General features: G+C 43.3%; 1 protein-coding gene and 1 long non-coding RNA gene across 4 annotated transcripts in view; one reads left to right on the top strand and one right to left on the bottom strand.

The window, feature by feature from the left end:
- Positions 1-1,814: 1,814 nt before the first annotated feature.
- Positions 1,815-11,847, bottom strand: LOC128415860 (uncharacterized). 3 transcript variants are annotated; one of them, XR_008331092.1, is made up of 4 exons: positions 11,740-11,847; positions 7,196-7,300; positions 4,808-5,016; positions 1,815-4,625 (listed from the first exon to the last, which is right to left on the bottom strand). It is a non-coding gene; the product is annotated as an uncharacterized LOC128415860 (long non-coding RNA). The 3 variants fall into 3 exon arrangements; XR_008331090.1 differs by having other exon boundaries at positions 1,815-3,350; XR_008331091.1 differs by lacking the exon at positions 7,196-7,300 and having other exon boundaries at positions 1,815-3,350; positions 11,740-11,840.
- ZSWIM5 (zinc finger SWIM-type containing 5) overlaps positions 11,091-18,718 on the top strand; it is a 112,345-nt gene continuing 104,717 nt past the window's right edge. The window contains exon 1 of the mRNA XM_053392605.1: positions 11,091-11,844. Coding sequence (XP_053248580.1) covers positions 11,130-11,844 — 715 coding nt within the window. The 5' untranslated portion in view covers positions 11,091-11,129. The remainder of the gene's footprint in view (positions 11,845-18,718) is intronic.

Genomic DNA, 18,718 nt, shown 5'->3' with positions numbered 1-18,718 from the left:
GAACCTCACTCCTTATTCTGTGCTTGAGCAGCTGAGGAATAGGCTGGCTGCCCTGTTTAGTGAAGGCCGACCACACTTCCCTCCTCCACCACCACCTCCTTCCTCTTCTTCTTCATCTCTTTCCCTCCCTCACACACAGCAGGTCATGTTACATTGGGAGCTTATGCATGGCATGCAAGGCTCACAAAAAAATTAACATGGGAACAATCTGAAGTTGTACTCTGCTGGTGAGTCTGGGCTCATTGTGCTCATCTGTGTGTGTCAGCTGTTTGCCTCCATGGGGCTCAAATCCGTCTGCATTAAGCAGCAAATTGGGTGTTTAATCCCTACTTGCTGGCACCATAAGCAGTTGGGATTGGAAGGCCACAACTGAAAGATTTGTGTCTGCAGTCTGCCAGGCTATGGCTAATTTCTAAATCCCTCACAGCCTCCTCTCCACATGTCTTCCCTTTGCCATTCGCCAGCTAAGGCTGAGTGGCTGTTGTGGAGTCTAGAGAGCACCATTGTGCACAGTACTACCTCTGTATGCAGCTTGCACAGTCAAGCATTTGATGAGCAAGAGAGATTCTGTAGGGAGCATACCAGCTTCCACATCCCAGTGATGGAAGGTAGCTGCCATCCAATCAATTAGCGCTCTTATTTGAATTGGTTTCTGATGTACAGCATGGGGCCATGTCCTGATTTTACTCTAGAAGTGGATAGGTTGTAACTACACTTGGCCAGTATTTAATTTAAACTTGGGCCTGGGGCAAAACTGCGGACTATTGCTACCCAACTTTGTTAAATGTTTTGTAAAGTGAAATTATACTAGGTTATGTGCATATTATCTGAACATCCTAGGGCAACCTTCCCCATCTTGACCCCACCCCCTGGCTGATGTTTTTGGACTTCAACTCCCATCAGTCCCAGCTAGCACAGCCAATGGTTAGGGATGATGGGAGCTGTAGTTCAATACCTGGAGGGCACCAGTTTGGAGAAGACTAGCTGGCTGGGTGTCAAGGGAGCTTTCCTGTCCACCTTTTCTCTGCTCTACACTGAAATTTGCCAAGCCCAGTAAGGCTAACAAATAACCTCCCCACGCTTGTCAGCAAAGGCCACCTGTACTGCAACGTGGGGAAACTATGATAAAATATTTTGTATGTTTGTAATTATTATTACTCCAGGTTATAACTAGAAAATGGAGCATTGAACAGGCTCAGAATCAGAAGAATAAAATGTAATTGGAAAACCGCAGTATTTAAAAAACACAAAAATGCCATTATGAAGACAATAATAATCAGCTGAGTAGTATTAAATGTCCTGTTCCAAGAATGGATAACATAAATTATGTCCCCTTCTTTCTTTTTCCCTTCCCCCATCCCACAACAGCTGTGGGGTACCCAGCATTAAGCTGGAGAATTGCCAAGTCAGATTGCTTTGGAAATATCTCCCTAGTGGCAGCAGCTGAGCTCAAGAAAATGGGCAAGTGGAAATGAACAGAGCAGTAAAACCATAGGCCTGAATTCCCTCATATTAAATGCTTTCCCCCACCCTCAGGGCTGGCCTCTGCGTGAGGCAAGATGAGCCTTAAAACTCTGGTGGTGAACCCAGAAGGGAGGGCAGCAGAATGAGCACACGCCCCCACCATCCAGCCCACCACTGTGGCCACCACTGCTGGGTGGCCACCATTGGTGCCAGTACCATTGGTGCCTACTATCTATGCCACTCCCAGCACCCATCCTGCTGCTGTTGACCCCCTGCAACCATAGGCCAGTCCCGAGAAAGGAGATGTCAACTGAACATCAGGATGAACTTTTTGACATGTTCAGCAGTGGAATGGACTCCCTTGGAAGGTGGTGGACTCTCCTTTGCTTAAGCAGAGGCGGGATGGCCATGTGTCATGGATGCTATGGTTGAGATTCCTGCATTGCAGGAGGTTGGACTAGCTGACCCTTGGGGTCCCTTCTATGACCCCCCAAAGAGAGACTGAGAGAACTGGCTACGTATGCTCTCTGCTGTTGATGAGCAGGAGAGTCCCATAAGTTCCTGCCACTGTTATGGGGGAAAACTAAGCAGTTTTTGCTACCACAGCAAAGCAGCCATGGGCCCTTGCTCCACCTCTATCTCTCCACACATAAGGCAGCTTTCTTCCTCAAAGCATGGCATAGTGGGTTGAGAACGCTACAGAGATGAGATCTGCAAGTCTACCTGTTGTCACTGCTGCTGTGGCAAAAGCTCTTTAAGCAGGAAACTATTACACTTTAAGCAGTGCTTGCGATGGCAAATCAGAAGCACGGACAACATTTCTACAGTATGCCTTTCCAGGGCCCATTTGCCCCGCAATGCCTCACTCTGAATAAGGACCCTGAATAAGGATCATTCCTGAGAGAAAAGCATTGTGCAGTAAGTGATAGCAGCCACACAGGATGGTGGAGGAGGGGACAGGGAGGCAATCAGCTTGGTGAGCACGATTTGCTGCTCCACCTCAGACAGCTAAATGTCTTGAACCAGCCCTGCTTCCCCACACTTAGCTGCAATGTATGGGAGTTTGGAACTAAAGAGAAATTCAAGGATGTATGTTTTCCTCTCTTTTAGTACAGGCACAACACTATACAGTGAATTGTCCTTTCCTTGCAAGGTTCCTACAGTTGTGTAATATGTGTAGTTCAGCTTACTTGAATTGCCGAATCCGTCATGCCTGCTGACCTGGATGCTTCTGCTCTTAAAGAGTTTTCTCTTCTTTATTGCAAAATTTGGGGTTTCAAGGTAAAGAGCCCTTGGGGGGCCTAGGGAAAAGGCCATGTTGATCATTTACCACCATGCTGTACACTGAAACTAGCTTGAATTGATGAAGGAACTATTCTGGAAAGCTAATTTGAAGTGTCCTGTTTACTCATAGTTTTTGCTTGATTTATTCATGCTCTTTCAGTCTGGCAAAAATGTTTCCCATGTTATTTTAGTATTTCTAATTAACTAGAGTGAACATGAATGATTAGGGGATGTGTGGTTGGGGCTTCTTTTTGCTGAACTCAGCATTGCTTTCAGCCAAGGCCAGCTGGGCCAGAAGCCTGCTCTCTTGGGTCAATGAGTAACATTTTGGATCTCAACCCCCTTATTAGCATTTCCTCCAGAGGAGAGGAAAAGGCAGTAATTCTTTCTGCAGTAACCCAGGCTTCACATGCCAGTATCTTGATATTTGTCAGGACATAAAATTGTTGGCATTCAGAGCAAATGTATTTGTAACAGAAATATGAAGTAATGTGTTGGATGAGCCTCCTTCTGTGTTGGATGGTTGGTCCTTTGCTTTCCATGTGGGTACCAGGTTTGAAAGGAAGTCTAGTCTTTTACAGTTCGGACTGAAGCTGTTCTGGCTGAAGATTCAAAGACAGAACAATTACTTATAGTTCTCTGTAGGCCGAAGAAGTTGCGCCACGATGTGGCAGGGAAAAGACACCTTCATGGAAGATTGAAAACTAAAAAGAAAGCAGAAACCTGGGGGGGCAAGTGGCAGCGCGTTTGTGCATAATTTGCCAGCTTTTCAGTTAATACAAATATAGAGAAGTCTCAGCAAACTATGGTTGGTGTAAAGCTTACACTGTAAACCATGGTTTCCCATTAGATCTGAATCCAAAATGTGGACCTCACAGCCTCTTCACAATGTGACCCTGGCTTCTCACACAAAGACCTGCCTGTCCAGTTATGTGCTGCTGTCAAACTGTATAAAGTTAGGAGCTTTATATCTATCTACCCATCAGGCTGCCACTCACAAAGGTTAGATAATATACGGGAGGCGATTATTATGTACAAACCTTTTGAATTTTGTTTAAGGTATAAATATTGCCTATACACAACATGGTTACATTTTGGGTTTTAAAGGGAAGTTCAATAAACTTGGTTATTTTGCCATCTCGGATTCAGTAGTGTGGAGTACCACTTATTTCACTGCAAGAAAAGGATGTCCTCTCCTTAAGCACTATTTGCCAACCCTTTACATCTACTATATATTTTGGAAAGTGATTTGTCCATCTATCTGTCCTTCTGTTCTTCATAGGTTCAGCTGCCTCATGAGATACCATTGCTATACTTGACATGAGGGTTCCTGAGCTGCGGGTGGAGAGGGGGACAGTTGTTGGAGTTTGGATTCTGGTTGCCATTTTGAATCAAGGTGGAGAACCCAAATGTTACTTGGGAATGACTTTGCCCAATTTTTTTGTGTAGGTTCAGCTACCTCTCAAGATATCACCACCAAACTCAGCATGAAGGGTGGCACACTTTGTCACTGTTTGGATGCCAGCTGCCATCTTGATTCAAATCAAAACGTGGCTTTGGCATGACTTTTTTGGCATAGTTTTGGCTGCCTCCAGATATCACTGCCAAACTTGGCATGAGGGTTCCTGAAGTGGGGACAGCGGTCTTCATTGACATTTAAATGCCAGACACCATTTTGATTCAGATCAAACCCTAGAAGGGTGTGTGTGTGGTGCCATTGGTCTCCACCATGCAAGCAAATCTCGCTTGCTGAGATTTGGTTAATAAGACATTTTGCAATTGGAAAAGGTTCTCTGTATACTTGGGTAGCTCCTTGTCAGTTAGCCTTTCTCTTCAGTCGAGGACACTATGCATATATATACTGAAGCTCCTGTTCCCTACAGGGAAGGAGAAAAGCTGAGAATGTCCATTACACTTTACAATCCTTGCTTAAACTGCCTGCTTCTGAACAAAAAGAAAGTCTTGTCTCTTTTAGAATAATAATTAAATACTGAATATAACATGTGCAAAAAGGAGCAGGGAATCAGGGTGGGGGGACAGAACCCAATTCAGTTTTTACCTGCAGCATCTCATGGTGTTCAGCGTCAAATGGCTGAAAAATCTACTAGCCTTGATAGTTTGATCCTTTGCAATAGACATCTATCTCCACAGCTACTGCAGCTTTCAGGAGCTGAATGAAAGACTTGAGATGTATGGTACAGTATTTTCCACGTTCCTCTTGAAACCGACTTTTAACATTGCTTTCCTCGTTTCTACCACAAGAGGGACCTGGAATATAAAACAGCATTAATTAAAATCAAGCCTATTTCATTTCACTGCAGGAAAGAAAACAAAGCCTCCACCTGGAACACCCGAGAGGCCATGGGTTGGTTAGCCTTTTGTCCTTTCCAACTTGACATCAGCCAGTCATGGAAAACAGAAAACGTGGAAGTGTTCAGAGTGGATCAGAGGGTGGGGGGTATTAAATTAAAGGCAAAAGAGTTCACTCCGGCACTTGGCCACTCTTAAAAGGATTGATTTGTAAAATTAGTATAGTTGTGCACCAAGTTTGGAATTGATTGCTGTTATTTTACTATCAAATGAACAAAATATTCTTTTAAAAAAGGATATGAACCAGGGTGTCACCTGTGAATGTTTTCCATGTTTCCAACATGGAAACCAGCCTCTTTCTCTTTTATTACATGGAACTAGGATCTTAAGTTTAATTAATTCCTTATGTAAACCTTTGGGCAAGGTTCTAGACATTGTAGATGCCCAGATATAAAGAGACTTGTTAGGTCAACATCTACAGAGGTAGTAGGCGCCCTTTATTCTTTCCTGCCAAATGGGACCTGTTTATGAGCAGCTCCCGTACAGCTGGGAAAACATTTAAATAGTGCAATCACAAGGGCGAAAGACGATTGGAAATGACCAACAACTGGGAGGTTGGATATTTTAAATGTTCTCCCAGCTGCATGTTGTGGATAAACATTTTCCATGTGGCGGGAAGAATGTCTAAAAGAATGCAATAACTTGTGCTTTTAACCTTGATCGAAATACGTATGATACCTGTTTCAAACTAACAGACAATAATAGATGTTTCTTGGATAGAAAGAGTGACCTGAATAAAGTAATTTTGGACTCTGTTCTCCAACCTCATAATTTAGCACTTGCATGTTTCCTTCAGTGATGCAATAAGCAAGGGGGGAGGTGGAATGTGTGTGAGAGAGAAAGAGAGACTTCAGACCAGGAAACTAGCCAGGTGGAATAGGGCTGAATCCTCGCTATGCCACAGCCCTGATGAGATCAAATCATGGATTTCACACGTCTTTTCAAGTTTGGCCTTTATAACCAGAGGCTAACCAGGACTTTAGATGTTTGGATGGTTGCAGTTAGCAAACTCTCATTAAATGTTTTGTGCAGGTGGACCAGAGAAGTTAACTTTTCAGAGTATGAACGTAGATTTCTATGGTCATGAGGGAAATGCCTACAAATGTGAGGGGTAGAGTCTACAAAAGGTACAGGATTTGTTTTGCTCTGTTCAATTCGTAAGTGTGAAATTAAATCAGTATCTGTAAATATTCCTAATTTTCATAATTTATTTTAGTAACCCAAATTAAAGAATGTGAAGTATTTGTGCCAAAATGGCACCACTAGCATGACTGCTTATCCCTTTGTAAAATTGTTCATGTACAATGAGGGCATAAATAATTGTAATACTAATTAAACTATTAATATAAAATGTAGCAGCCACATTATCCATATGGAGAAAGTGCTTGTTTGCCTAAGTGCCTGCCTTACTTCATATTCTATTCAGTGATCTTATGTCAGCTTCCTCTTTTTCCTAAACCCAAATCTACACTCAATTTTTTGCCCTAGCTGTCCTAGTAAGTTCCCATGTTCACACTTGGGAGTAAGCCCCATTGAATTAAATGTGAGTTGTTTCTGAAGAAACATGCATAGGATTGCACTGTTTGGTTCTGGGTGTTGCTACACTGTGGTACTGTGTAAGAATTCTATAAGCACTGTTACTTGGTCATTGGCTTTATGGCTCACAATCATTAAGCATTTAGTGATCTGTAAAAACATGGGACACCATCCAACCCAAAGGTAAGCAGCTTTAAAGCCCATTGATTTGAAACGGAGAGTTAAGTTTTCTCATTAATATCAATGGGGTTTTAAAAACTACTTAACAGAAGCATTCTCATAATTAGAGCGAGCACCAACATCTGGCATCCTAGGTGCAGTTTTCAGGGCGCACCACAGCTAATGCCGTCCACCAGCCACACACAAATACATGACTGATTTAGGGGAGCCACCATTTTAAATTTCTTAAAATGTCACAGAGTGATGCTACATAGAATGCTCCAAGGCACCATGGGAAATTCAAAATGGTGGCTTCCCAGCTACTTTCTGCTGCCTCAAGAAATACTACCAACTGAGATGCTCTCTATTGTAAGAAGCTCACCAGATAGCACTTTGTAAAGGTCCTGTTCAACCCTGGAGGCAGCCCTCCCCACCATCAGTTATTCAAATAGTCGCAGTTATTGGCTGGCAGCAGCCACAGTGGTCACTAAATAAAGATATTGTAGGTGAGAACTGTAACAGGCACCTTATTTTTATATGTGTTTCATGTCTTTACTTCTTGTATCAGAACAGCATATAACAGGGATATATATTCTGAGAACTGTTTTGTCTGCTGTCAGCTAATAACCAGATTACATATTGCATTTGTACAACTATGCATCTTACATTGAACAACCAGGTACATTTGGTAGTGTTTAATTGATTTATTAACTAAAAGCTTTTAATAATGTCTCACAACAAATGTAACATCTGTAGAAAAGACTTTACAACCTGAAAAAAGAGACAATGCATGTATTTTTGTAAACCAAGAAAATCTTTAATAAAAATTATTTTTATAAATTAAAAGCATAAAAAACAGACACACACACACACACATTTTTAAAATCTGAACTGGCTCTCAGAGAAGACAATACTGTGAAAGCAGGATAGTTAGAAGGGACTCAATTTTGTATCAGGACCTCAAGTGCTTTATTTCTGCTAAGTTCTCATTATTTAACCAGCGTTCCTAACTGTGACAGGTGTCCCATATTTGCGTTGGAGCTGTTTCCGCTCCTTTTGCAAAATCCCACCTGCTCCTTCCTCACCTGCTCAGTTTTCAACACTTGAGCTTGAGAAGGCATGCCAAATGTGAGACAGCTTTTGTAAGGTCTGGTCAATATCACTTGCTCTGATGTAACAAAACTAAACCCTGGAACTTGTTAAATTTCCATACACGTTGGGTTAACTTTCTGAGCAGGACAAGGATTCTTTATGGGTTTTAATGAGGAAGAGCAATCATAGAATAATTTTAATATTGACTTTTGACTGTTTTAGTGTGCAAGTCCATTGCTGAAGGAGTGCAGGATTTGGTGGAAGCTTCATTATGCTGGTGGAAGTCAAGATACAGAGGAATACAGGAAGTTGTCTTCCACCAAGTCAGATACCATTGGGCCATCTAACCTAGTATTGTCTTCACTGTGTGGCAGCAACTTTCTCAGCCCTACCTGCAGAAGTTGGGTATTGAAACTGGGAAACTATACAAAACAGATGCTTTACTTCTGAGCTATAGACTTTCCCTATATGCTGCTGGGGTGACAAATTCACCAGTGGAACACCTGCGATACACAAGTGGTCGTGTTCTAGTTGCAAAGGCATGTCCACTGATCCAGTTAAAAGACAGAACCTGATCTGATGCCATGTCTCAATGCATGGAGCCAACACAGAAAAACTGGAGACACTAATGAACTATAAAGGATAAAGCAAACCAGTTGCTCTAGGGGTGTTAAACCTCTCCTCAGCAGCTGCTACTTGGGTCACAGTGCTTCCTTTCTTTCTAAAAGAGCTCATCTGCAAAAAGCGGAGAATGCAACTTTTATATGTGCAGAAGTCTAGCTGAAACTGTATATGGAGCAGGAAGTCAGCTACTGTGGTAGAGGATAAAAACATGGCCAGCCGATCTAGGATTTCAACTCAAAATTAAGGCTTGCATTCAACACTATTTTACTCTGAGTAGACCTGTTTCAATTATTGGCAATGCTTAACTTAGGTGCACTAATTTCAATGGGTCTACTTGGAGTAAAAGTTAGTTGCCTACAGTTCTAAACTTGAAACATTGACTTGCTAAAGTTTTTGCCAATGTTTGTCTCACAGCTGCCTCAGCAAAGGCAGATCTAGTAACCCAACAACTGTGATACGGTGCTTTGTGGCATGATCTCTTATGTATATCATATTTGATCCAATATTAGAACTTGTGAGGTATCAGGCACTGCAGTGTTGCTTCTCCTTTTTGCCTGCTAATGCATAGAAGTTACTCTCACATACATTTACAATGCAATGCAGTGTCTCTCTTGATAATTTGTGAATACAGGGGCTTCTCTGTATCTCATAAATATTTCTGCTGAATTCACATTGAATGTCAAAGTAAATAGCATTTAAATTCTATATTGCACTCTGAGGTTAATTTTAGTTATCAAAATTAGGTAGATAACCGTTTACTTTTGGAAACATTGGCACCCATGTTAGAGCTACAAAATCCAGGTTTTCACCTGTTCCACAAAGTAGAACTCTCCCTCTCTATATTCATGTGATGTTGGTCTCTGTGCCTGCCTGTTTATTGTCTGAGGCTATGGATAACATCTGTATGTGTGTGTGTATGTGCTTTGATGAAAAGAAAACTACTGAGATTGCACAGCATGTGGCAGGAGTTCCTTTCAGCCACTAACTGAACCAGTAACTCCTAACACAGATTTTGAAGTGAGGAGGAGTGATGCAAGGACTTGCCTAGGATTCTATGGAGTGAGTGGTATAGGTCTAAGGATGTTAGAATGCCTTTGTACACATTACTTTGCTTACAGAAGGATAGTTTGACTTAGGCATGTTGTGTCTGGAAGATCAATTGTGCTATGCAACCAGATTGTAAACAGAATTATTAATGCCTAAACCAGTTTGTTGTGGTAGTCTCAGGTCTGTCTATCTCTGTATAAGAGCCAGCTGCAAGCACTAATGCATGCATACTCAAAATAGTGCTCAGATGATAGCATGGCTACACACTGTTCTATATAGTAAGATAAAAAAAATGCACTTTCCTTTGTGTTCATCTTTGTGCAAATGAAGGTTGTTGTGTTTTCCCCCAAAGGCACAACTAGTTTCTTACAGAATCCAGAGGTGCCAGGGGCCTTTCTCGCGCAATGCGAGGTGTCTGCGATGGGAGCTTGATGGATCCAGAGGTAGCATCATAGAAGATCTATGGAACTGGGCTTAGTCTGTGGGGTACCATACAGCAGATGTTACAGCCAATTGTTTTATATTAGCTTATACCGAATGGCCCAGTTGCTGCCTTGTAAGATAGGAGTACCCTCTCAGGTGCCAGTCCCTAGGTTTTTCTGAATTAAGTGTTGGCTCGGCTGTACATTCATATTTTTTCTAGGGCTTTGTGAGAAGCTGCGAGGCTCATTCCACGGGGCACTCAAGGCATGCCAGTGGCAGTGGTGACGTTGCAGACTGCAGGTCAAGAGGAGCAATGAATACTTTTGAGGGTTTGCCTTTCTAAAAGGAGAGACCCTTGCCTAGCAGCCGCCCTCTGCCATCTGCCCTTGAAGCCCTGCCTAATCCTAGGTAGGCGAGGAGGGACAAGCCGCCTTGCTTATTACTCAGCGGCCAGATAAAGACCTTCTGCTCGTCCTGAGAGGCGCTTCTCCGTCTGATCACTTCTATTTGCAGCAGGACTCAGCCCCTTGGGAAGGAGAACGGAGAGCAGATTCCGAAGCTGAGCCTCTTGGCGCAAAGGAATCCCACCCACCCCCAGACCCCATGCGAAAGGTTGCTAAGTGGGCAAGCCCCGTCGACGAAGCCCCCCCCCCCCGCGCAAACAAAAGCATTCTTCGCCCTTCACGAAACATATCTCTACGCTTCTTTCCAGAGGAAAAGAGCACTTAGAACGCTACTCAAAGTCAACCTCCTACTCTGAAGAGATTTGCTTTTATTAAAAGGACGTGAAACGGTGGCCGGGGAGGGGGGGAGACGTTCGGGGCATGTCTAGAGGGAGTCCCCATCTCTCACCTACGCAGGTTGAAGTCATGAGAAAGAGCAATTGTTGGTGGGGGGGGGAGTGTCAAATGTTCCGAATGAGAGATTCCTTCCACAGGGAGGGGCCACGTGACACCTACCCCCCTCTCCGGTCTCTGGGGCGGCCGCCCACGCCGTGGTCCCCGTCCGCCCCCTCCCTCCGTCACCCCCCTTCTCCGCCGCAGTCTCCTCCCTCCACCGCCCCCCCCGTCGCGCTCGCAGGCAGGCAGGCAGGCAGGCACGGGCTGGGGCTCAGTGGGTCGGACGCAGCCATGGCGGAGGGAGGCGAGGGAGAGGAACTGCTCCGGCCGTCGCTGCCCGCCGCGGGCTCGCCGGGCCCCAAGCGCCTGTGCTCCCGGGGGGTGGGCGCGGCGGTGGCGGCGGCTCCCCGCGCGGGGGGCTGCCCGGGGGGTCCCGTCGGCGCGGCCGGGGCGGGCGGCGGCGCGGCCAACGCTGCGGCGGTGGGGCCGCGGGGGTGCTGTCCCTCCTCGGGCGGGCCGGGCCCAGGGCCTGTCTGCGGGCCGGCCGGGCCGCTGCTGCCGCTCCAGCAGCCCGAGTCTCTGCTGGACGCGGCGGCCAAGCGAGTGGCGGGCAGCTGGGCCTTCGAGCGAGTGGAGGGCCGCTTCCAGCGCATCCCCGAGCCCGTGCAGCGCCGCATCGTCTACTGGAGCTTCCCCCGCAGCGAGCGCCAGATCTGCATGTACTCCAGCTTCCAGCCCGGGCGCCCCGGAGGAGGCGCCGCCGCCGGGCCCGGCAACGGCGCGTCGGCGGGCGGCACGGGAGCCGCGGGCAACGGGACGGGCGTCGGGGGCGCCGAGGACAGTCCGGCGGCCCCGGCAGCCGCCACCGGCGCAGCCCTTCCCCCCGGCGCGCCCCCCCTACCGGCCTCGGGCGTCCCGGCCAGCGCCGCTGTCACCGAGGGGCTCCCCTTCCGCAGAGGCATCCGCCTGCTGGAGACGGGCGCCGTGGACAACGTGCTGCAAGTGGGTGAGTGAGGCACTTCGGCGGCGGCGGCGGCGAGAGACTGCCCCTTCTGCCCTCCGCCGGCGCGTCCGGCCGCTGCTCCGCTCGAGGATCCTTGGTTCCCCCTCTTCCTTGGCTGCCTCGCATTTCTCTCGCTCTCCTTCCCAGGCTTCTCCTCCGCTTCCTTCCCCGCTGCCCTTTCATTCCCCTCCCTCCTGTCAAATGCCATTCCTCTTTCCCCTCCCCCCCATACTGTATCCTTTTCCTCGATCCCCTTCCCTCCCTCTCTCTCTCCACCCCCAACCTGCCTTTCCCCCTATTCTCTCGCTTGGTCCCTTATCTCTGCTGCTGCTTCTGTGCTTTAAGACCCTGAAGATTTCCCTCCTCCAACAATCGCAGCCTTTTGTCTGGTCTGTTTGCTGCTTGACAGTATCCCCACCACCACCACCACCCCGGAGGGCGGAGGTTGGAGGTTGGAAGGGAGAATGAGAGGGTGTCCCCCACACCCCATGGCGGGCTTGAGAAGGAGCCGGCTTTGGTCTCTCTTCCTTTTCCTAAAGTAGGGGTGTTGCTGTGAAGGAGATGTTGGGGGGAAGTTTTCCAAAGGACGTAGGCAGCAGCCAGCATCATAGAGACCTGAACTTGCTTTGGGAAAGGATTCGAACGCTTTTGTCAAAACGCCTCCCCCTAATGTTCCCTGCTTCCCATACCCCTCTCTCCCACCCGTGGGTTAGAGAAGGACCAAACCCCACCCCCCCAAACATCAGAAGATGATGTCTGTAGGGAAAGCTGGGTTAGGACACCTTGCAACGCATTATTGCCTTTAGAAAACTCTTATTTGTTTTTAAAATGAAATAATATATAGCCTTCTATGCAAATACTTGAGAATCTCATTGAACATAACAAATGGGATTATTTTAGGAGGAGTGGGGGAACCAAAGTAATGTATAATGTATAACTTTTGCTAGTGCCTGAATGTTTGGAATTTTGTCATCATGGCATTCCATTTCTTGCATGATATAGATTCCATTGGAAACTGAAAATGGAAATGAAGTCCTTGACTTTATTGACATTCAACACAAGGGTTATTATTATGAGCCTTGTCAGGGGAGTCGCAAGTCTGAGTGAGTGACAAAGGTTGTTTTCCTCCCATCCTATTTCCCTCCTGAAATCTGCTTTTGTGGAACGCTAGAAATAATCTGTTTCACATTGTTAGTGGAGGTGAATGAAATGAGTGTTCCCATTAAACTGATATTCTGTTATAATTTTGTTTTGCACATTTGAAATGTAAATTCATTTTATGCCGATGCCCATTGCCATGTATAAACGTCTTGTTAGGCCCCCCCCCCGATTTTTAAAAAAATGTTTTACTCTTATAGACAGTATGTGTGGCTATTCCACCCTCATCTTGTAGAAAAATAGGAGTTAGTCAGTCAAATTTATTTGCAAAAAAATTAGTCATCACAAAAATACAGGCATAATCAAGCTGAAAGATGCAGTGCTCAGCACAATTTAAGTGGTTGCACAGATCTTTATATATCTACACATTCCCTTAAAAAAGCTGCCTCTGGAATGCTTACACCTTTTAACAATACATAGATAATTAAATTATATATATTTTTTCATACAAAGGGCTCAGTTATCCACTATGACTAAAATAATAGGTGGTTGTAGGAGTAAAGAGCTGAAATGGCAACATGAAACAATGTTGTGGGAAGAGAAATAAGTCTATGAAGAATTTCTGAATATGATTTGACTGTGGAGTTTGCAATCCTTGGATTACAGAACATTTACATCTGATATGTACTTCAACAAGAACACAAATGGTTTATTAAACTTCATATCAAAATAGGTATGAAATCAACTGTAGATTTTATAATGGATGACTGATTGACATGTGAATGTGAGGACTAGAGGTTTTTGGACTGATTTGCTACGGCAAATTAAGAAACACTGTTGTTTTTTAAAGAATTTATAATAATGTGAGCAACCGAGTGCAAAATTCTGAATAAATAATTCTTAGTATTTCTTGAATTAGAAATCTAGAAGCCTTTGTAACTTATTTTGTACTGTATTATCAATATTTACTGCAGCAGCTGGAGTGTTCCTCTAAAGATGACTCTTCTTAAAATACTTGGAGTGGGTGGGAAAGAAGAGGATTTTGTAAAGGAAGGACACAGGGAAATGGTGAAGGAAAGTACACACAAAGCTGCAGATGGAATGCAACAATTTTTAGACTGAGAGCAGACCAGTTTATCTAGGCCCTCTTCCATTGATATGTCTTTGCTGTATCAGGGTTCCATGACTAGATTAAGTAGCCTCTTGCGGCTTGTAGTTCGCAACAGGGCACCTGATTTTGTCAGGTACCATGCTGCATAAATGCAAAATTTAGCTGCAAACAGAATACCTATTCAATGTAAATATAATGTTTTTCTAATACACCACTAGTATCAGGAGGGTGGGAAAGGGATTTTTTTCTTACTGAACATATGAAAATATTCCATAATATAGGAATGGCAACCTCTGCTGCAGTTACCGACAATAAGAAGTTGTCAGCTTCCATTGATGTTCTCCCCCTCTCTTTTTAAAGTTTACAAGCCATAGATAAATTTATAACAGGGCTGGAGAATGAGATGAAAGACGGCTGATTTAATAGGGAAAGGAGTTGGTGCACATTTGCATAATACTGTAAGCCCTTTCCTAGAGAGGAGCTGAAAGAGAATTTAAATAAAACAAAATGCTCTGAAATGATGAATGTTTATCTCATGCAGATGGTGAGCATAATAGTTTCCATATCTGTACTGGTAACCACATCTACTAATGTGTAAGATGGGGTAAGCCTTACCAACAAAGAGGTTTGTTGGTCTTGGAAGCATTTGCATTGAAATTGGAACTTTTGATGCTGTGATGTATGAGAGCCTTTATGTTTTAAGGGAAAATATATACTGGCCACAAAATAAATAAATAAAATGTTAATTTATAATAAAGACCATCTGTAGCTCTACTTTTTTGTATGTTCATAATATGATCCCATCCATTCATTGCATTCTTTGATGTCTGTGCATACTTGTTAAAATTGTATGGATGCAGTTAATATTGTTTCAGGACATCCAATGGATATTTCAAATAAAGACAAGCAAATATTTGTTTTATAAGTGATCAGAACAGTAGTGGTGGTCTAGATAAAAGATTTTTCATATATATTTAACCTTTTGGTGCCTGGTATTCTAGAGATCTGAGCAATGTTTACGGTGTATGGTCAATTAATAATTCCTTCATGCTTAGTAAAACTTAAACACAGCTTAAGCTTGATCTCACTAGAGTCATTAAATTGATTTTTCAGTGTTAGAAGGCTGCTTTGTCTTTGTCTTTTGTTTACATAAAACATCCTTAGCTTTGTGTGGCAGTTATAGTAGGGTTGTTTAGAAATTAGTAGATGGATAAAGGAAAGCTTAAAAGAACGGGGAATATTGAGCCTTAACATGAAGCACACTGTTTGTTGGGATCACTAAAGGAGGGAGTCAATTTTTAACAAGTTAATTCAGGTGCAATAAATTTTCTGGAACTATAAATAAATAAAAATATTATATAAATATAAATAAATAGCAATAAAAATGTAAGTGGAAGGTATTTTCTTTGGATAAAATATTGTTTATGGATATTGATCATAAACTTGTATCCAACATGTTGTCCAACATAAAAAGTTCCACTTCTAGTTTGCACTTTTAATTTAATATTGTTTGTCCTTGAGTTGATGCTTGCATACTCATAAGCAGATGTCTCATTTTTAGATGGGGTGTGTGTATTTGTGGCTCTTTATAACTACCGTACATTCTCAGACAAGGAAAGATACATTTACACACTGTCAGCCATAACTATCAAGCTTTTTAATATAGAAAATACACCCAGAAACCTGAAATTCACTGTGTTTTATATCCTGCAATATTGGAATGCTTACAGAGAAGTGTATGTGCACTTCTAGATACATGAGGGGAATTCCTTTTTTAAAAACTTACTGCGGAGCCATCAGAAAAGTTTTTAAAAATATATAATCAACAGGGCAATCTTGTGCATGCTGACCTGTAAGTCCCATTGAACACAGTGTGGCTTTGAATAAACATGCTTAGGATTTTGCTGTAAATTTGCTTTCACTTTCTTCCTTAGACTTTCACAATTCTTCTGATGTTGTGCTTCAGGCAGTTTTGTTCACATCTGGGCTAAACATTATTCACCAATTGGGAATCAACATATCTACAGGTGTGGAGAAGAAGCCTGAGTGTTGGACTAGGACTTGGAAGACCAGGGTTCAGATTATTGCTCAGCCATGAAGCTCACTGGGAGACCTTGGGCCAGTCATTGCATCTCAGCCTGATGTACCTTACAGGGTTGTATTGAGGATGAAATGGGCAGGGGAGAACCTTGAGCTCTTTGGGGGAAACACAAGAGAGGAAGGCAATACAAAATAATTTAATTAATATAGCTCTTTTATGTCAAAACTGAAGACTTTGAAAATTGTTCAGAGGAAAAACAAACAAGCGTTTCCACCCCTGATGCCTTGTTAAATTGATAGAAATTGATTTGAAGTATCAGTTAAAAAGAGCAAAGTGTTTAACTTTGGGTTTGGGATGATTTTTGTTGCTGTGTTGTCCCAATGACATCACTAGGAGGTACTGCTATTGCTCCTGAAACAGTATTGTGAATGGCTCCTAAAATTTTAATCTACAAAGTCTTTGATGACTATGCTATTTATAAATGTTTAGGACTGTAGCTTGCATTCTGCACTATTTTACTTTGTTCATCTAAAGTGCCCAGTTAAGCATGCTAACGTCAGAACAGTTTCAGTGAGAGTAAAGTGTGCCTAATTATGTTCTCAATTTCTTCCCAAGATCTAAATTTAGTAGTGTAAGGAAACATTGTTGCAACTTTCACTTTTAGACATAAACTTGACCCAGATTTGTTGCCAATCTCTGAGAACAGTGTTGTTAAGAAATTAGCAATAGTGAACAGCTTCTACTAAATAAAATGCATGTTTCGCCATTGTTTTATGTATATGGAATAGCATGTACCATACTTTGATTCAGTCATTATTTATATTTTAATAGTTGGGCAGTTGTACCCAAACCAGCATTGCCACAAAAGAAAAAGGATTTATTTTAACCAGTTAGTAAATAGAACAATTGATGCAAAACCTATAAAATGTAGCTACACTTTGTGTTAGCAAAAATTCTATTCTACTTTTTAACAACTTGCTCCCATAATTTAAATTGATGTTACAGCGCAAATGTTACAGCATAGGTTTACCCCAGGAGGCACAGATACTTCTCAAAGCATATTTGTGGATAATATAAAAAGAACATTGAGGGCCACATCACAGGGCAGCAGAGGTGTTGATTACTGGCAGAGAGATCAAGGCAAACAATAACTGGAAACAGGATTGTTTTAGGGTCTGTACAGATGTAAATAGTTTGCATGGTTAGCCTTTTCTGGATCTCCAGCTTACCATTTTTTTGGTTAGACATCTAGCCTTCCTCAGAGTAGTGAGCTCAGAAGCAATACTGTAATTTATTTCTCTTTTCATAGGAAGTAAGCTATGAAAGTGCTTATTTGCTGGCCTTTGTGATAAAGAAGCCATGGAGTAAGCTTGGATTGTTGGCTATGGTTGCCACCAGAATTTTCAGGACTGGGGTTTTGCCTGACATGGAAAAGTTTACACATGTTTTTTAGGAAACCAGGTTAAGAGTCAATACGGGCTTAGAATTTCCTGTGAAGTGGCACAGAAAGTTTGGATGAGTTCCATGTTGCATGGCCGAGTGAACAACACCCACATGATGACTTCTGCATACAATGGCTTTAACATTTAGTGGCACTTGCTTTGTTGATCCTCACACCAGCAGCTTTCAGCAACGTGCAGTTCAGCTGTAGAGAGTGTTAAGGCTGTTACGTGCAGAAGCTGTCACACAGATGCTGCCCACATTGGCTGTGACATTTGAGCTGGTCCTGAATTCAGCATTTGGGAGGCCTTTCAAGATGACCACTAGAAAAAAGTGCTCTGACTCAAAATTCTAGTCCTGTTGGAACCAGCACTTCAGATAGCCCGATGCCAGACATGCTATCGTCACGTATTAGCTAGTCGGATGTGTTTCAAGAGATTGTCAGGGCACATGTTATAAAGAAGTTTTGTTTTACATCTCTTAATTGGTTCTGCTTCAGCTGTACTGCAAGGCTTCTCCGGTAACGATGTGAGGCAGAGGACCAAATGTCATGTTACATGCATGTAAAGTAAGCCTATTTTAATTTTGCTAGTTGTAGGCATTTTGATTAACTTTGTGGGGAGGGAGCTATTAGGGGTAAAGGGTGAGACTCTTCCAGCAGATAATAAATCTCCTGCTAGCTACCAACTGGTAGATTCCATTTCCCTTTTCTATAACACCCCCTCCCCAAACAACAGTACGTGATCATGTAGCAACACTTTGACACAGACTTGTAGGTTAGAAAGTATGGCTAACAGAGCAGAGTGTGAGTCTTTTGTGCTGCCACCAGAGCAAAACCATGTCACTGTCATGTTGTCATTATATGATCATTTTTTGAGTGGGAGGCGGGTTTGCCATCTCTCCTACTAAATATTACATAACCAACTTTCTTGAACTCAGTGAGGCTTGCTCTCAAGTAACATGCATTGGTAAGAAGGGACATTTCTTTGTGAAGATTGTATGTAATTAGATAGCTGTTAAAATTCATACTTATTAAGCCAGGAGGATTTCCTGCTTTTTGAGGACTTGGACTAGATCAGGCATAGGCAAACTCTGCCCTCCAGATGTTTTGGGACCACAGCTCCCATCATCCCTGACCACTGGTCCTGTTAGCTAGGGATGATGGGAGTTGTAGTCCCAAAACATCT

Source organism: Podarcis raffonei, chromosome 6 (genome assembly GCF_027172205.1).
Source record: "Podarcis raffonei isolate rPodRaf1 chromosome 6, rPodRaf1.pri, whole genome shotgun sequence".
In the NCBI taxonomy this organism is placed as follows: Eukaryota; Metazoa; Chordata; class Lepidosauria; order Squamata; family Lacertidae; genus Podarcis; species Podarcis raffonei.
This window is presented reverse-complemented; position numbering and strand designations above follow the sequence as displayed.